This window comes from Kogia breviceps, chromosome 15 (assembly GCF_026419965.1).
Source record: "Kogia breviceps isolate mKogBre1 chromosome 15, mKogBre1 haplotype 1, whole genome shotgun sequence".
NCBI lineage: Eukaryota > Metazoa > Chordata > Mammalia > Artiodactyla > Physeteridae > Kogia > Kogia breviceps.
The window spans coordinates 11,771,282-11,797,697 of record NC_081324.1 but is presented as its reverse complement, the minus strand read 5'-3'; the positions used below and the strand labels follow the sequence as shown (position 1 = coordinate 11,797,697).

At 44.0% G+C, this 26,416-nt stretch overlaps 2 protein-coding genes and 1 long non-coding RNA gene across 18 annotated transcripts in view; 2 read left to right on the top strand and 1 right to left on the bottom strand.

Annotated features, from left to right (window-relative positions):
• LOC131742916 (serpin B10) overlaps positions 1 to 6,073 on the top strand; it is a 14,638-nt gene extending 8,565 nt beyond the window's left edge. Inside the window, 3 exon segments of the mRNA XM_067014434.1 lie at positions 491 to 633; positions 3,404 to 3,559; positions 5,669 to 6,073. Coding sequence (XP_066870535.1) covers positions 491 to 633; positions 3,404 to 3,559; positions 5,669 to 6,073 — 704 coding nt within the window.
• The window catches only part of LOC136792636 (uncharacterized), a 26,241-nt gene extending 15,255 nt beyond the window's left edge, over positions 1 to 10,986 (bottom strand). Inside the window, exons 1-2 of the long non-coding RNA XR_010836708.1 lie at positions 10,784 to 10,986; positions 9,281 to 10,621 (exon numbers count right to left, since the gene is read on the bottom strand). This is a non-coding gene — a long non-coding RNA (uncharacterized lncRNA). The remainder of the gene's footprint in view (positions 1 to 9,280; positions 10,622 to 10,783) is intronic.
• On the top strand, positions 10,396 to 26,416 carry LOC136792635 (serpin B8). 16 transcript variants are annotated; one of them, XM_067014430.1, is made up of 8 exons: positions 10,398 to 10,555; positions 16,638 to 16,815; positions 18,083 to 18,220; positions 19,229 to 19,314; positions 20,013 to 20,130; positions 21,860 to 22,002; positions 23,947 to 24,099; positions 25,891 to 26,416. In XM_067014430.1, exons 5-8 carry the CDS (start codon positions 20,115 to 20,117, stop codon positions 26,293 to 26,295), a joined length of 717 nt encoding a protein of 238 aa, XP_066870531.1. In that variant the 5' UTR covers positions 10,398 to 10,555; positions 16,638 to 16,815; positions 18,083 to 18,220; positions 19,229 to 19,314; positions 20,013 to 20,114; the 3' UTR covers positions 26,296 to 26,416. The 16 variants fall into 16 exon arrangements, 10 of the variants coding, with proteins under 10 accessions (XP_066870524.1, XP_066870526.1, XP_066870531.1 ...); XM_067014427.1 differs by lacking the exons at positions 10,398 to 10,555; positions 19,229 to 19,314 and adding exons at positions 14,935 to 15,175; positions 25,429 to 25,540 and having other exon boundaries at positions 25,891 to 26,002; XM_067014426.1 differs by lacking the exons at positions 10,398 to 10,555; positions 19,229 to 19,314; positions 25,891 to 26,416 and adding exons at positions 14,935 to 15,175; positions 25,429 to 25,540; positions 25,699 to 25,882.

Here is a 26,416-nt window from a genome sequence, read left to right as displayed (position 1 = left end):
GCTTCCCTGGTGGCGCAGTGGTTGGGAGTCCGCCTGCCGATGCAGGGGACGCGGGTTCGTGCCCCGGTCCGGGAAGATCCCACATGCCGCGGAGCGGCTGGGCCCGTGAGCCATGGCCGCTGGGCCTGCGCGTCCGGAGCCTGTGCTCCGCAGCGGGAGAGGCCACAACAGTGAGAGGCCCGCGTACCACAAAAAAAAAAAAAAAAAAAAAAAAAAAGAGTAAAGGTGACTAAAAGGAAACGACAACTAAATGCAACTGGAGCTCTTGGATTGATTTCTGGTCCAGGAAGAAAAGGACTTTATTGGAACAACAGATGAAATTTAAATAGGATCTGTTAATAATATTCTATCAATACTAACTTCCTGGCTTGGATCATTCATGGATACAAGATGTTATCATTTAATGGTATTTCATAATCATCATATTTATGTATGGCATTTCACCAGGATGTAACTACATCATTTGAAATCTGTCCTTTTGCTCTTTTAGGAAAAATCCTGAATCTCCTACCTGATGATGCTGTGAATTCTGCAACCAGAATGGTTCTGGTAAATGCCCTTTACTTTAAAAGAATGTAGGAACATCAATTCTTGGTCCAAAATACCACAGAAAAGCCTTTCAGAATAAACAAGGTAGGAACCTGTTAATAACCAGTATGAATTTTTACATGGCATTGCAAAGGGAATTCTATTTTAAATTTATTCTCTCTGACTCTATGTTCCTGTAAACTATGGCTCTTACTAGGGCAGGGATGACTGCTAAAAACCCCAGTTCCATCCTACCTGCAAATTCCTCTTTCATTATTTTTTCTCTGAAAATAGACTATTCACATATTTTATTACTCAGTCCTTGCTGCAACTATGGTAGAGTAGGTAAGGTAGTTATTACATTTACTTCCCAGGTTAGAAATGCAGCATGGTTAAGTGACTAGAGCCATGCTTAAGTTAGAAGGCTACCAGGACCATAACCCCAAACTCTTCGCTTACTAGTTCTATTCTTGTTCTATTAAGCCAGTACTACCATGTACCAAACTCTTACCCTTCCATAAGAAAAAGAAATAACATTTTAAAATCTTATTTCTTTCGTTAATGTTTCCTTCTGTGTTAGGACACAGCACACTTGTTTTTGATTACTTCAGCAACAAAGGAGACTAATGGAAGCTGACAGATATGCCTAAAGGCTGGAATGTGGCTGGGTCTTGGGACTTGAGTGGAAACAAGGATTCAAATGTTGTCAGGATTCATTCTCTATCTTTCCAACTCTGTTTCTCCCATCATTCTTCTCTCAGACTGAAGTCTGACTTCCTCTGCGTCCCAGTCCACAAAGGCAAAACATGGCTACCCACATCTCCATTCTACAGACCAGTCTGATATGTCTCATTCCAAATTCCTAGGAAAGGAACCGATTGGCCAAAGATTGTTAACATTTTTTGGTCCTGGGGTGGATCATCTCACATAAACAGTGCTGCTGAGGCCCTACTGCTAAAACCACACGGCTGTGTGCAGTAGGCGGTTTTCAGATAATCAGTGGGGTAAAGATGGGGAAGGAACTGAACACATAACCCAATAGGCTAACTAGAAATGATCTGGATAGTTACTTGGCTTAATATATTCACCAGGAATTTTCAGATGCAAGTGATAGAAAAGCATTCCAAACTAGCTCCAGTCAAATGGGCATTGTGTTAGCATTAGCTTATGCAACTAAGAGGAACTGGGAAGTCTGGGAGTGGGATCTTTGAATCTCAAACATAATCCATTTTCTCTGCCCCACCCCTGACCCCTCCTTTATGCCTTCATTCTCTAATACTAAAGATGGAATTGATCCATATGACCAGGGAATATGACAGCCCCATATTCTAGCTTCGCAACCCTACTACATAGACAAAGTCTTGGCTGCTAGCTCTAACAGAATGCTTCCAAAGACCCAAAGAGCCCTCTGGTTTGTGTTGTTCATATGCTTCTCCTTGAGACAATCACTGTATCACAGAGTATCCTGAATGAACAGCCCTGGTCACATGGCCACTACCTTAGCAGAACAGTAGGATTTTGTGATGGACATTTAGCTCCACATAGAATGGATAAATAACATATGTCTACAACGTCTGAATTGCAGGGTTTTGCTTTTGTTTCACCATTGGCCTTACTAAAAATTCATAATGTCATGTATCTACCATTACAGTATCATACAGAACACTTTCATTGTCCTAAAAATGCCCTGTGCTCCAAACATTCATCCCTCCCTCTAAATCCCTGGCAACCACTGATCATCTTACGGTCTCTATAGTTTTGCTTTTTTCAGAATGCCGTATAATCAGAATTGCATAGTATGTAGCCTTTTCAGACTGTCTTCTTCCATTTAGCGATATGTATTTAAAGTTCCTCCGTGCCTTTTTATGGCTTGAGAGATCATTTCACTTTGTTGCAGAATACTATTCCATTGTATGGACGCAGCCGTTTGTTTATCCATTCACCTTACTGAAGGGCATTTTGGTTGCTTCCAGTTTGTAGCAATTATGATTAAAGCTGCTATAAACATTTGCATGCAAGATTTTGTGTGGACATGTTTTTAACTCATTTTGGTAATTACCCAGGAGCACAGTTGCTGGATCACATGGTAAGACTGTATTTAGCTTTGTAAGAAACCACCGTACTGTCATCCAATGTGGCTTCCATTTTGCATTCTCACTGGCAGAGAATGTCAGTTCCACCCTCGCTAGAAGTTTATGTTATCAGTGTTTTGAACTTTTAGCCATTCTATTAGATCTGTAGTATCTTCACTGTTTTAATTTGCAATTCCCTAAGGACATAAGATTGAACATCTTTTCATATGCTGTAGGTCTTCTGCCTTTGGTATCAGTTCAGATCTTTCACCTGTTTTTAAAATTGGGTTCTTTGCCTTATAATTGTTGAGTTTTAAGAGTTCTTTTCAAATTTTGGATACAGGTCCTTTATCAATTATGTGTTTTGAAACTCTTATCTCCTAGTTTATTGCTTGTCTTTTCATTCTCTTAGTGAATTTCGGTTTTATGATACTAAAATACTTCACACAGAAACAAAAAACACAAATGTTTGTGTGTGAAATTCACCTTACTCAGTTTCTGAATCATTGGCATTTACATAGTTTGCATAAGACTATTTTAAGTGTTTGGTAGAATCCAGCTTGCCATGATTTATAGAGGATGCCGTAGCAGTGTCAGAGAAAGAAACTCCCACATCATTTATCGATGATGTTATCCAGTAGAACACGTATTTCCAGAAAACAAGGTTTGAATAATTTTATTCAGCATTTAGCAGAGGATCACTAGCTTTGCTAGTGTCCCAGACTACTGGGAACTAATGATGCTAAAGAATTAAGGATTTGGTGGAACACCTCCCCAGTGATTTTGCTACATATATTCTGCAGACTGCAAGCAAACCAGTGCAGATGATGTCCATGAAAGAAAAACTTCAAGTATTTTACATAGAAAAGCCACAAGCCATAGGCCTTCAACTCTTCTATGAGAGCCGTGACTTCAGCCTCCTCATACTACTGCCGGAAGACAAAAGTGGGCTGGATGGGGTAAAGAGATCAGCCTATTCATCCTTTACCTTCTCTCCTCTCCCATTTGGTAACAAGTTTGTTTTCCATATCTGTGAGTCTGTGTCTGTTTTGCATATACATTTATTTGTACGGAGAAAAACTTTAAAGAAAGACATCGGTCTGCCTGACATGAAGAGGGTTCTAGTGTTTATCCCTCCTGGGAAAAACATAAAGACATGATCTCCCACTTCTTTAATTTCTGCAGAGGAAGGCAACCAACGTACCCTGAGCCCTAGGTACTGTATTTTTACATCATTTAAGCTTTACAAAACTTTGTCAGGTTGATATTACTATCCCTCAGGAAGGTTAAGTAATCTATAGACACCTTTAGCATAGGGTAGTCACACAAACAACCACACAAACAACAGGTAGAGATATTTATTGTCAGTCACAAAGCTGTGTGGATTGATCATAACAATCTTTCAGTTAATATAGGTCTTTCTTCTCCTTCCGATAGGACTTACCTAATTAATTTTTTAACCACTTGCATTAATGTAGCCTTAGACATATGGTTAAAAATATTTAATGGGGCTTCCCTGCTGGCACAGTGGTTGAGAGTCCGCCTGCCGTTGCAGGGGACATGGGTTCACGCCCCGGTCCGGGAAGATCCCACGTGCCGCGGAGCTGCTGGGCCCGTGAGCCGTGGCTGCTGAGCCCGCGCGTCCGGAGCCTGTGCTCCGCAACGGGAGAGGCCACAGCAGTGAGAGGCCCACGTCCCGCCAAAAAAAAAAAAAAAAAAAAAAAAAAACAAACCCAAAAAACAAAACTTTAAATGGATTCTAAAACATTTTGTATCAAGTTAACACTCTTCAGGAGATATAGTCTGTATCAGTGCATCTTCAAGTATTATTTAAGTTGTTCATCTGTTAAACTTCTCTTAAGCCTGACTTTGGTTTTGCCACATTTCTGTGCAATTTCGCATGTCTAAACTGAACACTAGTTTCTCATGCAATAAGTGTTCTGTCGTTCTTTACACTGTGCCTAATTTCTTGTGTGCCAGATACTTTGTTTCCACCACCCTACTAGTGTGTAGAAAGATTTCTAAATAGTGTCATAAAATTTGTGAAACTGGAGAGGATAGTAGAAATAAGACCAAGTGTGAATACTAAACCATTAGAATTACACCCTTAAAAGATAAGCCTTTCTTTTTAAAAGTGCAGGTTCCTGACCTGAAGATATTGTCACTTACTGAACATAATTTACAAATATGTCACTGATAGCAATACTTGGATCTAGAAAGCTCTTAAAGTAGCAAAAGCATGTACTTTGAAACAAATGTTATTTAAAAAATCAAACATTGTTTATATATATATGTACGCTATGTGTATATATTTATTGTTTAAAAAATTTTTAAATATAAAGAAGAGAAAAAGCACCCTCAAAACCGCTATTAAAAATGTCATTACTCTTGGGAATTCCCTGGTGGTCCAGTGGTTAAGACTCTGCGCTTCCAGTGCAGAGAGCGTGGGCTTGATCCCTGATCGGAGAGCTAAGATCACACGTACCAAGCAGCGTGGCCAAAAGATTAAAAAAAAAAAAAGTCATAACTCTTAAGATTGGAGGATTTTCCCTTCTTTGTTTTTCTTTCCTTTTTTTTTTCGTAGTTTAGTTACTAGTTTCATATTGGCGTGTACAGACTATAGACATTTTGTCTCAGATTTTGTTTTCAAGGAATTGTCTACTATGTTAATAAAACTAAAGTTTTTTTTGTGCCCTGGCATACAACATGTCCTAGAGTATATGCTTTTGTGTTGACAACACCTAAGTGTATATTTATTTATATTGATGTATTTGCATGTGTAGTTGATGTCTTGAATATTATCATAGAAGTACTTCCATTTCGGATAAAGGTCTAATCTATCTAGAAAACCTGTATCCTGAGAACTATTCATCTGCAAAATGATTGTATCAAGGATGTGTGGAGGATCTCATTATAAACAAATAATTTCCAAATGTGTGTGTTTTGTTACTTTTGGTAATAGGAGTGACTCTAATTCATTTATATAATATCTAAAGGTCTCACTCAACGAATAGTTCTCCCTCCACTTTGAAATTACTGACTCTTTCTTTCTTGGCTCCAAACGGTAGCTGGAAAAAGCCATCACCTATGAGAAGTTGAGTGAGTGGACCAGCGCAGACATGATGCAGTTGTGTGAGGTGCAGCTGCATCTCCCCAAGTTCAAGCTGGAAGAGACTTATGATCTCAAGTCAAGCCTGGGCAGCATGGGGATGAGTGATGCCTTTAGCCAGAGCAAAGCTGACTTCTCAGGAATGTCCACGGAGAGAAACCTATTTCTGTCCAATGTGTTCCATAAGTCTTTTGTGGAAATAAATGAACAAGGTACAGAGGCCGCAGCTGGTACTGGGAGTGAGGTGAGTTTTCGAATTAAACTCCCCTCCATTGAATTCAATGCAGACCACCCATTCCTCTTCTTCATCAGGCACAACAAAACCAACAGCATTCTATTTTACAGGAGGTTCTGCTCCCCTTAAACCCTGCATCTCTCTCATCAAACAAGAGCATCGTACAGTGTGAAAAATACACATATGATGGAAAAACACAATTATAATAAAAACCAGCTTATAGCCTACCTCTTTTTAACATATAAATATTAGCAAAATTATCTTGAAATAATATATTTTAGTGATCCTATCATGCCTATATAGCTAGAGAGAATGGCAAATTTAACTTTTTTAACTTTCTTTTTTTGCTTTCTGACATTCAGTTTTACTATTTTTTACATCTTTATTGGAGTATAAATGCTTTACAACGCGGTGTTAGTTTCTGCTGTACAACAAAGTGCATCAGCTATATGTATACATGTACATATATCCCCATATCCCCTCCCTCTTGCGTCTCCCTCCCACCCTCCATATCCCACCCCTCTAGGTGGTCACAAACCACCGAGCTGATCTCCCTGTGCTATGCGGCTGCTTCCCACTAGCTATCTATTTTACGTTTGGTAGTGTATATATGTCCATGCCACTCTCTCACTTCATCCCAGCTTACCCTTCCCCCTCCCCGTGTCCTCAAGTCCATTATCTACGTTTGTGTCTTTATTCCTGCCCTGCCACTAGGTTCATCAGTACGTCTTTTAGATTCCATATGTATGTGTTAACATACGGTATTTGTCTTTCTCTTTCTGACTTACTTCACTCTGTGTGACAGATACTAGGTCCATTCACCTCATTACAAATAATTCAACTTTGTTGCTTTTTGTGGCTGAGTACTATTCCATTGTATATATGTGCCACATCTTCTTTATTCATTCATCTGTCTATGGACATTTAGGTTTAACATTTTATCTTAATGTGACTTTTATTTACATTTCAGAAGTTTGGTTATTCAATTGAATGCCTTAAAATGCTTGAACTACCTGGTCACTATTTTCATTGTCACTTATTTTCACACGCATCATTTAGTGATGAAAAAAATCTTTTTAGAGGTGATATAGTGATAAACAAGAATTTTCTCAAGACTATTACTCTGATGGTTCATAAATTACCACTGTAAAATTAAATCCCCCTTTTCTGCTATTTTTAAAATACTTATGTTGACATTAATGCAAAAACTAGTGAAATCCCATGAAATCTGCAGTTTAGTTAATAGTAATGTACCAACGTTGGCTTCTTAGTTTTAAAAAAATGTTCCCCTGTAATATTAGAAGCTAGCATTAGAGGAAACGGTGTCAGAAGTATATGGGAATTCCCTGTTTTATCTTTGTAACTTTCCTGTGAATTTAAAATTATTCCAAAATAAAAATTTTATTGGAAAGAATTTTTACGTGTGAAAGTTGTCACATGAACATCCTTGCTTTTAAAAATCATAAGCTAGAAGAGATTTCCAATTTATATAAATGTGTATTGTCAGTTATAAGATATTCTTAGTAAAACTTTATCTCCATAAAATTGGCTGTGTTTTTCTAATTTCTATTAAAAATGTTACGCAGTCTCATCAACTGTTATTCTAATTTTGGAGATTGAGTCTATCATTCTAGGCTGCTTTTTCCATTTTTTTTTTTTGTGCTGTATGCGGGCGTCTCACCGCAGTGGCCTCTCCCGTTGCGCAGCACAGGCTCACGACGCGCAGGCTCAGCGGCCACGGCTCACGGGCCCAGCCGCTCCGCGGCACGTGGGATCTTCCCGGACCGGGGCACGAACCTGTGTCCCCTGCATCGGCAGGTGGGCTCTCAACCACTGCGCCACCAGGACTCTTACTGGTGCTCTTCGCTTCTTTGTGAGAATTAGAGTTACTGGAAGACTACACTTCTGAACAAACACAGACCCTGGTCTCCAGTCTCTTGGAGTCATGGAGCTTACAAACTCGTGGGAGAAGCGGACTCAAAGTGGATGTTAGTGCAAGGAATGATTGCAAAATAAACTGCAGTCATCTTGGAGACACATATACCTGTGTGTGTGCATGCGTATCAGGCTTTTTCAACAACGAGGCTTAAAGTATTGCTGATGATATCTGTTTTCCTCCCTTAGTGCAAATGTATATAGCCTATCTTTTTAGAAGGATAACAGACCTTAGAACAATAGATAATAATCACAGTCTGTTAATCTCCTTTGTTGCCAGGGAAAACAAAACTATTAAAAACTACTTGAGGGCTTCCGTGGTGGCGCAGCGGTTGAGAGTCCGCTTGCTGATGCAGACGACATGGGTTCATGCCCCGGTCCGGGAAGATCCCACGTGCCGCGGAGCGGCTGGGCCCGTGAGCCATGGCCACTGAGCCTGCGCGTCCGGAGCCTGTGCTCCGCAACGGGAGAGGCCACAGCGGTGAGAGGCCCGCGTACCGCAAAAAACAAAAACAAAAAACAACTTGACTGTGAATGCAAGGATGGAAAAGCAAGGCAGTAGCTACAGAGTATAGAAGTAAGGAAGTTGTGGGGCTTTGTGTTTGTTTGTGCTAATATGGGAGAGACAGTATATTTATGAGATAAGAAGACTCCAAAGAAGTAAAAGAGATTAAAGTTATAGGAGATGACTAGTGGAACCATGTCCCAGAGAAGAAAAAAGTCTACTTTCCTTGAAACAGAAGGGGTAGAGATATGGTAGGCCCAGTGAAGGGGACCACGGGCCACCCCTCCTTTATTGGGAGTAAAGAGGAAAGATATTCCCTTCGCCACTATCTGTCAGAGACCAGGAGAACTAATCCCTATATGATCTTTATCCCATTCATGTTTAGTTAATGATGTGTCAGGGCTGTGGTTCCTTTAAGCTCTTCCAGAGTAAGAACTCTGACCCGGTGTAAACCTGAGAATGCAAGGATACTCATCAAAATTGTTCTGTGATGCTCTAGACTGGAGGGTCTCCATTTATCTCTGACTCCTACTTAGCCTTCTCAGTTCCCCTCTAGAAGCTGAACTTCACAGACTTTTGGGTCAGGGATAGTTACTTGGATTTGAACTTCGACTTGGCTCTTTGAACCTGTGCACAGGTACTAGACCCACTGTTTCATAATGCAGAGGCTTGAGAGTTGCGTCCTCATGTGTCTGCTTTGGGCAAGGTATTGCAAAGGATGTGTGCTACCAGATGGTATTACTGTGATTAAAAACAACAACCTAGAACATTAAAATGTAGAACTTTTACAATAGTTTTTAATAAGCAGTGTAGCAAACATCGATAGCTTTTGAAAAACAATGAGGCTTGCTTATTATTTCATACCAAAGTACTTTAAAAAAGAGGTAATTACTTACATTTTTTTTAAAGTCTGGTGCTCCAAATGTGGTGCACTTTTCTGTGATCATAAATGGCCTATTAGTAGTAGAAAATCTGGCAAGTATTCTTCAAAATAAATAGTCGATTGCCTTTAGGTAAAGGTACATCTTACCTATGAATGAGAAATCAACTGCTTTTGGAAGAGTGTAGACTGATTATTTTGAGAACATCTATATGGATATTTTCCATTATATATTTTATTGCTAAAAAGATATTAACAATTTCATATTTGGGCACTTAAAAACCTGGAAACATAACTTTCTAAACTTCATTAAAATCTTACAAAAAGAAAAGATTTAGTGGGCTTCAAACTGTCAAAAATATTTAAAATATGACAGTTTAAAAATTTTGGTTTGCAAGAACAAATGATTTTCAAGAGGATAGAGAGATTTTTACCAGTTAGATTTTAACCAGAAATCTTTGCATAATTAGTATGTGGATTAAAATCAAATGTCAGGGTTTAGTAAGTACAACTAATGATGCCTTTATTCCATTTTTAAATCAACCCATTTCCTGAAAAACCTTTTCTTATGATAGCTATCAATCCAAGTTTAGAAATAAACAACTTAAAACCTGGTCTTCAAATTACCGTATTTCAAAGCTTTAAACTAAGATTAAAACAGGCAAACATATATTCAATTACATTGATCTCATTAAATTTTAAAATAATTTTTGTAAGCACAAAAATGTACTTCTAATAAAAAAGTGTTTTTCTTATCTTAAAAATTTTTGTTTACGTGTTTTATAGCGTGCATAATATATTAGTATTTAGCATAAAGCACATGTAAATTCGATACTGGAGATGCATGCTCAAAAATTGTTTTCATGGGACTTCCTACCAAAACAGTTTGGAAACCACTGGCTTTAGGAAGCTTTAACCTCTGGTTTTGCTTTTAGTTAATTTTCAAAGTGGAGTTCCGATTCTGAAGCTGCTCTTGCATACACGCGTACTAACCCAGGAAAACAAACCAAACCCCCAATTGGCTAAGTCTTCCCCAAACACCCTCAGGGGACGGGTTACTTGCCTCCCCAGCCAAGCCATCTGCTCTCAGGCGGGGCCAGGAGGGTGCGCGCGAGGCTCAGCCTCCGCCCCGGAAGTCCAGCCTGGGGGTGCAGGGTCAGAGATTGCACAGGCCAGCGCCATCTCCCGGTGCTCTGAGTCAACGCCGGAATCCGGCCCGAAAGCAAAGCGGACGTGAAGCGTCCACCAAGCTGGAATAGCAGCGGCCGCAGCAACAGCTGGAACCTCCCAGGTACCAGGGCTGGGAGGGCTCCCGAGCCCTCAGGTTCCCACGGCGGCCGCCTCTAGCCTAGAGTTCCTGCGGAGAGAGGAAGGGAGTAAGGGGACGAGGAGGCGAGGAAGGGAGGCCAGAGGCAGACGCAGGGCTGGGAAAGGAGGAGGAGAGGACTAGGGGAACGACGGCAGGACGTATCCGGGCAGGAGAGCTGCGGGGCTGGGGTCGCCCTGGCCTCCGCCGTACCCTGGGCCTCCGGCCTACTTGGTCTGGGGCTCGAAGGTGAGTCTCCAAGCACCGGGCTCCGAGACCCGAGCGCAGGTGCGCGGTGCGCAGACCCGCCCTGGGTCAGAGGGTGATCTCCGGAGTGGAAGGGCCACGCGGCCTGCTGCCGCCGCTGCGCTGCGATTTGCTGGGAGTGAGGGCGCGGCCGGTAACCCGAGCCTGGGCGGCGGTTCCCGGAGATGGATGGGCGGGAGCTTTGGGGAGAGCGAGTGGGAGGGCCCCAGGGTGCAGCCGGAAGACTGTGGCGCCCACTGCTTCCTCGCCCGGAGTTTGCATGGAGCCTTGGGCAAGTTCGCAGAGGTGCTGGGTCAATGCCACCTCCACCACAAGTCCCTGTCCCCTCTGCGATCCAGCTTATTGCGCGTACCTCCCTCCTCTCCCCTCCTCTTGTTTTCTTCCACTTCCTCCAACTTCTCCTTCTTTTTCTTCTCTCTCAGTTCCTCCCTCCCTCCCTCCCTCCCTCCCTTCCCTCCTTTTTTCTTTCTGTATTTTTTCCATTGTTTTTTTTTTCTTTAACATATTTCATCTGTTCTTCTTTCTTTGTGGACTGCTTTCCCTCAACGTGAAACAAACAAAAGCTTTCTCCCCGTCTCCCCTCCTCTGCAGCCACAGTAGTAAACCGAATCGATTCCACACTCCCCAGACACTACTCAGCCGTCTAGCCCCTGCTCCCACCCCTCTACTGAGGGCTTTCGGGCCGAGCCTGGCTCCCCTCCGCCTCTCCTGCCTGGGTGCTACCTTCCTGCCCTCCGCCAGCCCTCCCCACTTCCTTGGCCCCTCGCACACTCCCCGTTCTCCCAGGACATCCGGATTGTTGGGTCTCAGCCTCTCGTCTTTTTCCTCTCACTACCTGCGAAAATTGGAAATTCTCCGGAATGAGGTGGATTTTTTTTGTCCTCTTATGCCTCCTCATGTGCATTCTGAGTAATTTCATCCATTTCACCTAGAATCTCCTGGAATCAGGATGCTGATGGCTCCCAATCCTCGCTGGAGAACTTCTCAGCTTGAGTCCCCTACCTATGCTGACAAACGTCCCTCAGCTGTCTTTGTTACAGGAACCCTCGGGCTGGAATGTCCCACTCATCTCAAATGGAATGAGTGGAGCATAGCACCTTCTGCCTTCCAAGCTGGCTCCTCGTGTAACTTCCTGTGGCCCCTGGCCCACCCTGCGGGCGGCTTAGCTACGAACCTGAGCACGGTCCTGCATCCCCTGCTCCTTACCCTAGTGTGGCGGGTCACCCAGCCTGGCAGTTCCATCTTCTAGGTCTTTAGTGCAGAAATTTCCTCTGCATTAGGCAGTCCCTGGTCTGTGGCAGCGGTCTACCGGCAGGGTCCACAGCCGTTTTCCCCACCAAATGGTGAGACACAATAGTTTTCTAAAACTTAGGTATAGCATTTGTTTGAAAACCGTGCCTGGCTTTCCAGACCATAGCTCGAGTCCAAACCTTTAAACCTGGCCTGAGGGGCCCCTCCTGTCTCACGCATCAGTTCTCTCGCAGGAGACACACCCACCCACTGCCCTGAGCCCCGCACAAACCATGGCCTTCCTCTACATTCGTTGTACCTGCCTATCCCGCAGCCACAGCCCTAACCTTCACCTCCCTCTTTCACCACCTTCCGGAGCTCCTGCCCAATCCTGTTTCCCTTCTCCTGAACTCCTAAAGAGAATTCATTCTGCTTTATTGTGGGCTTCCTTAGCACTTTGTCAGTTGTCTTGGTATGGAGTGCACAGCCAGCTTGAAACCATGCATTCATGCATGTGTATCTCCCCAAGGGTGGGAGCTCCCAGTCAGGAATTATGGCATTTGTTGTTTACTTTTTTTCTTCAAAATCATATAAGGACAGTTGGACATAAGTGCTCTTTGAACAGATTCACTTTGGGATGTGAGTATGGGATGCAGCGGAACAGGGAGATGACAGGCATTCAACGCCCCCCGGGAGAGAATGATGCTGAGTACGGTCGGCCCTCCCCTCTATCACTGGTTCTGCACTTGCAAATTCAACCAAAAGCAGATGGAAAGTATTTGAAAAACATTCTAGAAAGTTCCGAAAAGCACAACTTGAATTTGCGCCCTCTGGCAACTATTTACATAGCATTTACATCGCATTAGGGATTATAAGTAATCTAGAGCTGCTTTAAAGTATACAAGAGGATGTGTGTAGGTTATGAGCAAATGCTGTACCATTTTATATAAGGGACTTGAGCATCTTTGGATTTGGGTATCCACGGGGGTCCTGAAGCCAATCCCCCATGGACAGGGAGGGACAAGTACTTGGAAGCAGGCTTGCTTTTGTGGCTGAATCTGTCAGTTTTTTCTGAGACCTGAGGACAGTATTTAATTGTTCTGACCTTGTTTGTTCACCTGTAAAAGGAAAACGAGTTTAATGGCAATCCATTTTACTGGCTGGAAATAAAATCTTTTCACTGGTGTGAGCTGGGGCGCATCTGAGAGGTGCACTGCTGTGTGTGTGTGTGTCTGTGTGTGTGTGTGTCTGTGTGTCTGTGTGTGCACGCGCGCGCGCGCGACGGTGTGTCAGTGCTGGGGGCGAGATGCTGACGGGAGGTACTCTGCTGCTGACCAGCACCTGGATGTTGAAAAGGAATGGAGGCGAGGAAAGGAGATGAAGAAAGAGGCAATATGAAAGAAACCAGAAATAGACACCTACGATTAAGAGCAGTTACAAGGTAAAGAGGAAGTTGATGTGATATTCCAGTTCATTCCTTTGCCTTTTCAGATCCGACAGCCACACACACACACACACACACACTCACTCACTCACTCACTCACTCACACTCACCAGCCCAAGCTTATGTAAAACAAAGAATGTTGCCCGCCATCCAGTTCTACAAGGATCAAGTCATTAGCCATTGCAGTCGCTGACCTACAGGGCACGCGGAAAGGAATTCAGGATGAAAAACAGGATGAGGCACTCTGTGCTTTGGGAAAACAGCCTCCTTAGAGAGAGGTATCACAGAAAAAAAAATTTAATGAACCCAGATTCTTGCATCTTCCCCTACATAGGAAAGCACTAAAATCACTAACTGAGATATCTGGTACTCGTGACTTAGCACGAGTACCTTTTACTGATAATGTATGTCTGACTGCGTGCGTTCCCTAAAATCATGCTTCTCGGGCTTCCCTGGTGGCGCAGTGGTTGCGAGTCCGCCTGCCGATGCAGGGGACACGGGTTCGTGCCCCGGTCCGGGAGGATCCCACATGCCACGGAGCGGCTGAGCCCGTGAGCCGTGGCCGCTGAGCCTGCGCGTCCGGAGCCTGTGCTCCGCAACGGGAGAGGCCACAGCAGTGAGAGGCCCGCGTACGGCCAAAAAAAAAAAAAAAAAAAAAAAAAAATATCATGCTTCTCCCCCTACCTCCTCCGAGCTCTCTGAGAGGCTGTCTCCCAGCCTATAGTCCTCAGTAAGACCCCCGAATAAAACTTAGCTCACAACTTAATCTAACGTTGTGCATTTTTAATTTCAGTTCACAGGTCAAAACCCTTACGCTCATGTAAAATCAAATCCAAATTTATTCCTGTCTTTCATCTCCAGTTTACCTAATTCTTTCCTTCTTTGAGTCTCTTTGGTGCCACCTTCTGGTAGGCGCAGTGCTATCAAGTTTGAATATCCCTCCTGGCTCCTAGGTTTTTATTTTCCGAAACATCCTCAAGTGGTAAGGTGAGGAAATGTGGGGTGAGAAGTGGCCTGGAGGCAGGCTGAGCCTTGCTCTGCGGTGGGACTTGCCAACTGCAGACACATCAGCCTTCTGACCCTGGCAGCCCCCGGTTTCAAGCCCTGCAGCTGACGGCTCTGGAGTGACTTACTGAAGTGAGGGCAGTGAGGAACTTAACACTGTGTCCTCTATTAAATGACCTATTAAGTATATTAAGTATAGAGTACTGTTGTCAAACTGTGCCATTGTTGTATTTTCTTGGTTGACGTTTTAATACATTTTTTTCAAACTTTAAAGAATGTGCACTGGTTTGGGCTGTTGATTTATATTTAGAGTGTGAACTTCACACCGTTTCCTTTTTTTTTTTTTTCCCCACCACCCTTTTTTTTTTTCTTTTAAACCAGAGACATCTCCTCTTGAAAAAAAAAAAAATCTTAGAAGGAAGCTTCAAAGAAACCATTCAAGAGTGAAGAGGCTCCTGTTAAAACAGCTGTGTTCCCCACCCACTTTCCCCTCCTGCCCTTGAGGCCCAGAAGACCCACCCCCTCCAAGTCTAAATGAAATATACTTTCAAGACTGCTGCAGGAGGCCCTTCTAGTCCACTGGGGAACTGAAAGAAGGACTGGAGAATGGCCCATCTGTTTATAAAAATGAGTGCATGCATGATGGCGTGTATCTCTAGGTGGAGTTTCCAGTACTTCTGTTTGCTAATTTTCCAAATTGGAACATATTTTTCTTGTGTAGCTTTACAATTTTTGAGTTAAAAATACACATACCAATTTTTAAAAAGATAGCATAATAGAAAAAATAGCTTATGCATCATGGGATTGTGGGTGATGATTTGTCCTTTTATTTTCCAAAATGTCTTCAACTGTAACAGCAAAGAGATTCAGGGAAACCAAGATGAGTTGATGAACTTTAATAATTTACTGACTAGCAGCCCAGGTTTTTAGAAGGCTTAATAGAAATAAATGCAGCATTTATAAAAGTTTTCTAAAATTATAAAAATTAATATGCTGCAAAAGCTTTTCACAACTTGCAGCAAGGTGCCTGCTGCGATTTTGCTCCCACCATCCCACGGAGACTATTTTCCTTGACAATTACATTTTAAAGGGATGGCTTCTAGGGACTTGAGAAGGATCGTCTTTGGCTGTAAAATAGGAAAGAGGCTTTTCAAAATGTTTACCTCTCGAAGGAGCAGAGAAAGAACTTATGACAAATTGCCTAAAGTAAGTGCTCACCAGAGGCAGGAAGAAGCTTGTCTAAAGTTTCGTCAAGTTGGGGGGAAAGTTAAGGCTGGATCCAAAATTAGTGCCTGATTCAAAGGGTGCATCTGATGACTTGAGATTTGGGCTTCGTGTTCTTCCTCCGTGCCCAGGGGCTCCCTTCACAGCTCCCAGCCCAGTTGCAACAACTCCGGTGGAAAATGGTGTATTGTTTTCGAGTCCTTCGGATTTAAAGTAAATTTTGTGTCTTCCCAGGAGCCCACATTTTAGGGCAGACCATCCCAGAAAAACCCTCCAAAATCTGTTGAAATCCATCCAGCTGTTTTCATGTGACATCGTGACAGAAATGTCATTTTTCTTTATAGTATATTTTAATTCATAGAACATTGCTTATAAATTATGCCAGAGACAGCAAACTGAAGAACTATCAGTAATAGGGGATGTATCTTACGGTTCTGGAGGTCAGAAGTCCGTAAGATGTTGGCAGAGCTACATCTTAAGTCTGGAGGCTCTAGGGCAGAGTCCATTTCCTTGCCTTTTGCAGCTCCTAGAGGCTGCCCGCATTCTGTGGCTCCACATCCTCCTGACCTTTGCTTCCTTCCATCCTCACTTCTTCTCTGGCTCTGACCCTCCTGCCTTCCTCTTGTAAGAAGCCTGTGATTACACCGAGCCCACCTGATGATCCAGGTGACTGCATCTCAAGATCCTTAATTCAATCACATCCGCCAAGTCCTATTGCCATGTAAGATAACATCGTCACAGGTTTGGGGGATTCAACATGGATATTTGGGGATGCAGTTATCCTGCTGACCATACCTAGTGTCCACAGACTAGGGTGGAGGTGTGACGAGTGACTAGTGAGCAGTGGCTAGGGAAGGGCGTGGCTAATGTGCTTTCTGTGTTGTGCTTTGGGTACAGACCTTCACTGATGGATGACCTCTGTGAAGCAAATGGCGCTTTTGCCATCAACTTATTAAAACTGCTGGGTGAAAAGGACACCTTGCGAAACGTGTTCTTCTCTCCCCTGAGCCTCTCCTCTGCCCTGACCATGGTCTTAATGGGGGCCAAAGGAAACACTGCGGCGCAGATGTCCCAGGTATGCGTGCCCACCACAAAGGAAGTCCAAGGGCGGGCTTCCTCTGTGCTTGCCTAGAGCCGGTGTGTTCACCCTTCACTCCAGCTGATGGAAGCCGGTGAGGCTGGGAGGTGGGCGGAGCATCGTGGTGACGGAGAGAAAGCAGACATGCGCAGAAAGGTGAATTGTGTAAGACGGAATCTCCTGCTAGTTTTCATGGGAGAAATCAAGTCACTACGTTATTTTCTGCATCTTTGATAAGGTGAACTAAAATTCTGTTCCCCAAAACGGCCAAGAATTTCAACTTTGTTCTATTTTAAACTTTCGCTAACGTTATATTTCACATTGAAATGCAACTGTGTAAATGAACCTTTTTGTTAAATCGGTTGTTTCTAGTGTACAATTATGCATAAGTGGAAGACGAATGCGACACGAATGAGGTCTTACATCTTCTGGAGTTTATTTTAGAGGGAATATATTAGCTGATTGATCTGAAATGGGTTATATGTGCCATTAGCTACCAATGAAGTAGTGGATATTACTTTAGGAAAGTAGACCTTCCCCTATTTATGTCTTAGTTTCTTTGACCGTCTGGTGAATGTATCCCAGAAAACTGTCATATACACATCATGTTCCCCCTAATAGCGGGGTGCGCAGACACCCCCCAGAAGCGTGTCCACGGCCACAGTTGAATCCCTGGTGGCTCTTTTTTCCAGCTCCCTGGAGGAATGAGGCTTTGGACTGGTGTTGTTGGGAGATAAGGGAACAGCCTTGATTCTCACTCTGACCTGACATTTAAGTCACAGTCTGGTCTGGAGGACTTCTGTGGAATTGCTAATGAAACATTTCTGCTCATCTTGTCTTCTCTGGGTCATTCCCGCTACCTGTTTGTTCTGTCTCCCTCCTGAGTTATCACGCGCTGTCTTCCTGGCATAGATAAATCTGCTAGAGCAGGGCTTTCCGCCTGGGGGCGATTTTTCCTCCCCGAAACAGTTGACAAAGTCTGGACAGACTTGGTCGTCATAACCAAGAGGTGCTACTGACATCTAGTGAGCAGAGGCCAGAAATGCAGCTAAATATCCTAGGATGTGCAGGATAGCCTCCCAACAAAGTATGTGGCCCCAGAAGTCTATACTGCCACGTTGAGGAACCCTGTGCTTGACTGCTAATCAAAACCCATTTTAAAATAGGATTCTCGGTGATTTTCAGTGTAGACATTTGTTTGGAAATAGCTCTTTGGGGGAGAAATGGCATGTCAAAAGTTGCCGTTCTCGTCTTCTATTACCAGGCACTTTGTTTGAACAAAGGTGGAGATATTCACCAAGGATTCCAGTCACTTCTCATGGAATTGAACAGATCTGGCCCTCAGTGCTTGCTCAGAACTGCCAACAGACTCTTTGGGGAAAAGGCGTGTGATTTCCTGCCAGTAAGTAGCGCTTGCACACTGATGAAAAAGAAATTGAAAATAAAACAGAAACTACAGAAGAGCAGAGATAAAGTGTAGCTCTGCTGCCTTAAAAATGTGCTTAGAATTCTCTTTTGTAATTGTAATTTTGAATTTTATGATTGCTTCTGAATTGTGACCTTTGAAAAAGTATCGTCTCTGATATATCTTCCCAGATGTCCATTTCAGTTTGTCCATCTTCCTGCACCAGACCTGCCTCTCCCCCCTTGATCCCCATCTCAGCGATCACGTGACTCTCGCCATCGCCTGGTCTCATCTCTGATTGTTGGGCTGTTTCTGTGGAGCTGGCCTCGCAAAGTCTCTTAGATTTGTCCCCTCTTCAGAATCACCACCGCCATTGCCTGGGTCCAGACTCTCACATCTTCTCCGCTATTATTTTAATTGTTTCCTAATGGGTCTCTCCAAATTCAGCCTAGTCTTTTCACACTACGGACAGAATAATCTTTCTAAAATTGAAATCTGTTCATAAAAAATAAGGTTTTGTATCTGGGTAGTTCCTATTTACTGCAACATATAATTCCAAAGTTCCCTAGTCCAGTAAAAGCCTGTCATTATTCAATAAGTGAAGTCCCAAAAATTATGCCACATAATATGCAGAGTGATGCTATCGTAAGATTAATGAAATGATCAGGGCAAGTCCGGCCGTCTTATTGGCCAGCAGTTCCAAGGATTATTTTGTTAGACTCAGATATAATCGTGTTCTAGCTGCTGTTGGGTGCTACCCCGTGGAGGTTGCCTGCTCTGGGCTTAAATATTATTGGAGAAGATTCTGGATCCCTCAGCTAGTTAGGTTTTCTAGGATAAGCACTAGTGATTCCAGAAATCTCCTGGTTGATTGATGTTCATTTTTTAATATCCGACTGACCTTTGAATACTGTAATCGGGGAATACTGGCGACGCAGGGAACCATTCTCCACTTTTCTTGGTTGCTTGGGTCCTTCTTCTCTCTACATCTTCTTTCTTCTGTAGAAGCTAAAGTGTTTGAGAACAGGAGATGGGCGGAGGATGGGAGCCCATTGCCAGGCACATTATATCAGAAAACAAGTTTTTATGAGGTGAGTTATCCTTGGGTTTTACTGTATTGCATATAACAACCTTCTTGATTTGATCCCAGCTTATATTCTACGGCTCATCCCTTGCCACTGTTTTCCCTAATACCCTACACACACACACACACACACACACACACACACACACACACACACACACACACACACACACACTGATTCCACTCCTGGAGGACCTATAAGATTTGTTGATAATCTAGTTCTACAATGGAGCCTCCCAATCATTCCCTAAGGATGTTTCAGACACTGTGGTTGGTGCTGATGATACAAAAGTGAGTAAAACAGGGTTAGACCACCTAGGAGGGGAGACAAAATCAAACAGAAAGTCTATATGGAATTTAAGCGTTTGACAGCAACGTTCACGGGCTGTTTTGTGCATGGCTGCCGCCGTCTGTATCCTCAAAACATATTGTAACTATCGTGTGTGTATGTTTCTCCGGCAGCAGAAACGTGACCCACCTCAGGTCCAAGGTCATGTCTTCACCCTGCTGTCCAGCACCTGGCACAGTGCCAGGCACCAAGCCAGCAGTCTCTACGTTTTGATTAATGGCATAAAGGAGTCTTAAAGTACAGGGTGCCCTGTGCAAGCGTTTGTGCTAGAAACACGTTAAGAAAGAAATGTTTTCACACTTTTAGGAAACTTTGACAAGTAGAATATGGCCAAACTTGGTATTTTGCATTTGTAGGCTTTTAAGGAATCCTGCCAGAAGTTCTATCAGGCAGACCTGGAGGAACTGTCCTTTTCTAAAGACACTGAAGGATGCAGGAAACACATAAATGACTGGGTGATGGAGAAGACTGAAGGTGAGAGATTTTCATTTCAGGAGATGTGGTGTTATGAGGGACACAGAGCTGAGATTGCCTGGGATGTCACCTCCATGGGTGGCCACTGTGACCCTGTAACCAGTGGCCTGTTGATGTGTGTTTGCTGGACTTTCAGGCCATTGATGCAATTCTGATATTTTTCTTGGGCTTATGAAGTGGTGATTTCTGAAAAATGCTTAAGCCTAATGTTAAGTCTCTCAGATGCCCTCCCCTCTGGAAGGTAATGGAACATCCCCGAAACATGCTTCCTCTTTGGTGCCCCATTTAACTTCTACCTGGGAGGACACTGCCGTGCTCTCAGGGCAGGAGGACATTCCATTTAGATTATAGCTGAGGTGGGACAACGTTTCATGTCACCTCCCGGTGGTGATGTGAGCCGCTCTGGTTTCATCCACAGCCCTCTCCTTCCCTCTGAACTTGGCTGTGGCTAAGTTTGCATTTGCTTTTCTGAATTTGCTCCAGATTCTGGAAGTGCAGCTATTGTGGAGCATACAGGGTGCCCTGTCCAGACACATTCTGTCTCACCAGAAACATTTCTGCCAGTTCTCAGTCCGAGTGCAGAGGAAAAGGACGTGCTTTTCAGAACTCTAAGTACTCAGCACGTAATTGCGAGACGTCCAGCAGGAGGGGAGGTTACGTCACTCATTTGTTCACGTGCCCGCCTGGCACTCATCATTCCATCCGTTCCATCTTATGGCGCATCCACTGCGTGTCAGGCAGCCACAATACCCATGATTACACAGGCAGCCAACGACCATAGGAAGGGAAGAGCCTTTCACGTTGATATTTTCATACGTCACGTGTGTAGTGGTCTCTGGCTCTCCAGTTGATCTAGCAGCGCTGAGTCAGCTAGGGAAGCCAGAAGCTTCTCCACACCCCACCCTCCCTCCACCACCCACTTCCCCCTCCACGGCTGCTCACACCTTTCCTTCCACCAGGTTGACCACCCAAGTTTTCCCAGAATAGCAGAGCTGGAGGGGAGGTTGGAGACCACCTTGTCTCTGCTCTCATTGGACAACTCAATCTGGGCCCCTTTATTGCATCCCCCTAATTCCTTTGCCCCATTCCCTCCCTCCAGGAAGCTGCCTTCTCCCATTTGCAGACCTGAATCCCCATCCTTTGGAAGCCTCTTCTCACCTAAATGAGACTTGAAGGTGGGCACAGAGCAATGATTCTTAATCAGAATCCACCTCCAGGGGATATCCGGCCATAACCGAAGACATTTTCAGTTGCCTTAGTTGGGGGAAGTGATACTGGCTAAACATCCTAAACGCATAGGACCGTCCCCAAAACAAAGAGTTATGTGGCCTAAAATGCCAGTAGTGGCGTGGCTGAGAAATTACGGTGCCGAGGTCGAGAAGCTTACAGCTGGAATCGAGACTCTTGGGTTATTTTCTCAGCTCAGCCACTTTGTTGCCTGTGTGACCTTGGCAAGAAGTCAGGCAAATACTGTGAACCTGAATTTCTACATCTATAAATTGAGGGCAAAATGATCGTTGACCTGCCTGCTTCAAGATTGTTGTTTAAGGGCAAACACTACGCTGTGCGTGTGCACAGAATGAAACGCCATCACGCTGATTCCTCCGGCAGCCAGAACAGGATCCAGCCTTCTCTCCACCAAGCCTTGGCTTTCAATGTCCAGAGAACTTTTGTAAAAGAACGTTTATGCTCCCCCAATAGCAATGACTTGCTCTCATCCTCTTTGCAGGAAAGATTTCAGAGATACTGAGGGCTGGGGCAATCGGTCCTCTGACTCAGCTGGTCCTCGTGAATGCAATCTATTTCAAAGGAAAGTGGAATGAGCAATTTGACAGAAAGCACACAAGGGGAATGACCTTTAAAACCAACAAGGTAGGACATATTTTGCAGCTATACAGCTGCTTTCTAAAGTAATACTCTGGGAAAGGTTGTGAGTGAATGGAAAACAATAATTTATTTCACACTGTCTTGATTCTTAATTTATTATTTCTGAAAGAATTTCATGCCCCCTATATATCTCTTATTGGAATGGGAAAGAGAAAAACTAAAATAATTGTTACATTGATCATTTTGTTTTTGGATCCTCGGTCAAATCGATCTTCTCTCTCTGGTCATGTTATTTGGGTTGAAAGAAACTGTCTTGTAAGCCTTGGAATTATGTTTGTATTTTACTATCACTGTTGTGTTTAGACACTTTCTTGCAACAGTCGATGACAGCTATGACTATTTATTGCCTTAGAATTCATGGCTGTACCATTCCTCATACAAGAAAAAAAGGGTTAGCAAATGTTCAGGCCAGCTTTGTTTTTATTTATTCTTGGATCTTCTTAAAAAATAAAAATTATACATATTTAAGGTGTACAAGGTGAGGATTTGATATACATATACACAGTGAAATGATTACCGCAGTCAAGCTAATTAAAGTATCTTTCCCTCACATAGTTACCATATATTTTCTGTGATGACAGCACTGGAAATCTGCCCTCTTAGCAGATTTCCAGTATTTGATACAGTATTATTAACTATAGCATCATGTTGTGTATTTGATTTCTAGAATTACATGCCTAACTTTAAAAACACTTTTCTCCATTCACTTTTGAATATGATAACGGCTGGGGTCAATAACTGTTAGCTTGGAATTTGACCTCCATCCTCTTGATAACAGTGTATTGCACAAGAATTTATAAATCTAGAATATATTTGATGCAAGCTTTAAAAATGGTGGACCCTAGACATCTTATCAAGGTTCCCCCTTCAAGAAAAGCAAGGTCATAAAGCCAATTACATAATTGAGCAAGTTTTCAGAATAGAAGTATAACTCCCGGGGCTTCCTTGGTGGCGCGGTGGTTAAGAATCCGCCTGCCGATGCAGGGGACACGGGTTCGAGCCCTGGTCCACGAAGATTCCCACATGCCAGGGAGCAACTAAGTCCGTGCGCCACAACTACTGAGCCTGTGCTCTAGAGCCCGTGAGCCACAACTACTGAGTCCGTGTGCCTAGAGCCCATGCTCCACAACAAGAGAAGCCACGGCAGTGAGAAGCCCGCGCACCAGAACAAAGAGTAGTAGCTCCCGCTCGCCGCAACTAGAGAAGGCCCGCGCGCCGCAACGAAGACCCAACGCAGCCAAAAATAAATAAATAAATTTATTGGAAAAAAAAAAAGTATAACTCCCACTGGCCTATATACCTTTTCTAACCAGATCTTTTAGCCTAAAGACCTGAATATTAGTTAAATTTCCCCTTAACTTGGAGAAATAATTTTTTAATAAAAGGTCCCTGGGGGGCTTCCCTGGTGGCGCAGTGGTTGGGAGTCCGCCTGCCGATGCGGGGGACGCGGGTTCGTGCCCCGGTCCGGGAGGGTCCCGCGTGCCGCTGGGCGGCTGGGCCCGTGGGCCGTGGCCGCTGGGCCTGGGCGTCCGGGGCCTGTGCTCCGCAGTGGGAGAGGCTGCAACAGTGAGAGGCCCGCAAAAAAAAAAAAAAAAAAAAAAAAAAAAAGGTCCCTGGGAGTGCTTTTCTACCCATCTTCTCAAAAGAGAAAAAAACACAATTTCTTCTGAGAATAATATAGTTTTTGTGTCTCTCTATAGTCATCAATTTATTCTCTCCCGCCTCATAATACTGGATCTGCTGGGGCAATAGAATGTTATACTCAACACTAATATGTAATAATGAAGACTTTACATCAATCAGCATTAAGTGCACAGAAATAATAATTATATGTACGTAGGGATTCTGCAAATCAGACATATCTCTTTTTTTAGTGCACGGTGCTCATTTTTCAGGCATTTTCTGATTCTAATGTTGTATTCTTATTAGGAGAAGAAGACAGTGCAGATGATGTTTCAGGAAGCTCAGTTGAAAATGGGGTATGTGGAGGAGGTGCACGCCCAGGTCCTGGAGCTGCCCTACGTGGAGGGGGAGCTGAGCATGCTCATCTTACTGCCTGATGACAACACGGACCTCGCTGTGGTAAGCCCTTGGCAATGAGTCTGAGTGTCCATGGATCCAGGCTGAGCTCATTTGTTGTTGTTGTTGCGGAGCGCAGGCTCCGGACGCGCAGGCTCAGCGGCCGTGGCTCACGGGCCCAGCCGCTCCGCGGCATGTGGGATCTTCCCGGACCAGGGCACGAACCCGCGTCCCCTGCATCGGCAGGCGGACTCTCAACCACTGCGCCACCAGGGAAGCCCCATGAGCTCATTTTTTAAAGTCCATCCACCGGATAGCATTTGAGGAATTTCCAATTCAGGATTATTTTAAGGAGTGCTAAATGAACACCGTTGCATGTCTTTTGGTGAACGTGCATATGCATTTCCTGTTGAGTGTACAACTAGGAGTGGAATTGCTGGTATAGACAAATTCTGATGAAGCTTAGAAGAGAGACTTCCAAAATTATAAGAACATTCTTATTTATTTTGAAGGGAGGGGCTAGTTGAGAGCCCGATAATTACTGAACAAAAGGACGGAAAAGGATAAGAATGGATCTGGCAGTGTGCCGCAAACACGAATGTGCATATTAACCTCATGGGATCTTGTTAAAGTGCAGACTTTGACTTGGGGGGAGGTATGGCCTGAGATTTTTGCATTTCTAACAAGATTCCAAGTGATGCACATGCCATTGGTCCTCGACCGACTTGAGGAACAAGAATCTGAAGTACAGGTGAGGAATTTATCTTAGACAGGAGGGAGACATTTTCCCCTGACAGAAAATGGGGCTTCAGGACGGGGGAAGGTAAATTTGTAGGGTGGGAGGCACAAGAGTGATAGTATGCTGGTTATCTGGCTCTCTGGGGTATAGGGGAAGCATTATACTATTTAGTGATTCCTGTGGTGTAAATATCCGCGCCATGGCTGAATGTAGGCTCCCGAGGGTTTAACAGTTGACTCTCACCGGAGATACCAGCCAGCTCCAGCCCTCCACCTGCACACCAGCGCACCGCTGTGAGGCTAGGGCCTGCCTCATCTCCCTGGCTTCTCCGTGGAATCAGGAAGGTCCTGGCATAAGTCAAGGATGAGCTCTGTCACGGCGACTTGAGAAGAGAATTAGGAGAGTCTAGGAATAGAGCTGACATCCGAACCCAGCCGTCACGGGAGAGGAGTGCTCACCTGGACTCCAGGTGGTAAAGGGAAGTGGGGATGCACGTGGAAGCCCCCTCTTCCTCCTTTATTTCTTCCCTGTGGATAAATAGAATGAGTTCTGGGTGCTGTAGGTTCTGAAACTCCAGGGCAGGCAGAGGGCAAACGAGGATGCCAGAAGCAATCGTCCTGTGGAATTCGCCATGGCTGCTCTCTCCTCCCCAGAATCCACGTCTTGCTTCCCGTTCAGATGATCCCCGGTTGCCCCATTTTTCTTCCATCAGAGTTCTGAGCCGTGCTTTGCCTCCCTTTTGTCGAACAAGTTCTCAAACTCATGGTAAAGTGTTTTGCGTCAATACAGTCAATTGGTTATGAGAATTTTCTAAACTAAAAAAAAAACGCTTGAAATGAATTCGGTACAGATAGTTAAAAATAAAACCCTATCTTTGTCTCAGGTGTTTTCTAACTGTTCTTCTCTTGTATACATAAAACAAGGAAAATGCAAGAATTTGAAGGGAAATCCTGGTGTGTTTATAAGAGGAAATATCCCTTAGATTGTCTTGGGCCAGATCTCACCATCTAGCTGCAGGTCATGTGTGTGTGTGGAGGTGTTAATGAGTGGGCGGATGGGTGGGTACCAGGCTCTTTGTCATCTAGCTTTTAAGGTTTAACTCTTCATTATTTCAGGTGGAAAAGGCACTTACATATGAGAAGTTCAGAGCCTGGACAAATCCAGAAAAGCTGACTAAGGTTAAAGTTCAAGTTTTTCTTCCCAGATTAAAGCTGGAGGAGAGTTATGACTTGGAGGCTTTTCTTCGAAGTTTAGGAATGACTGATGCTTTTGAGGAAGCCAAGGCCGACTTTTCTGGAATGTCAGCCAAGAAGAACGTGCCCATGTCCAAGGTCGTGCACAAGTGCTTTGTTGAGGTCAATGAGGAGGGCACGGAGGCAGCTGCGGCCACTGCCGTGGCCACGAACTCCCTGGGCAGCAGAGTTGGACCAAGATTTTGTGCAGACCACCCTTTCCTTTTCTTCATCAGGCACCGTGAAACCAACAGCACTCTGTTCTGCGGCAAGTTCTCTTCTCCATAAAGAGCTGCAGTCGTTGTACATAATCTGCCCACCCTGCCTTACTTCAGATTCCCTGTGAGCAAATGGACGTGGTGGTTTGAATGCCAAAATAAAGTGCAATTATGATAACAGGACCCCCTCA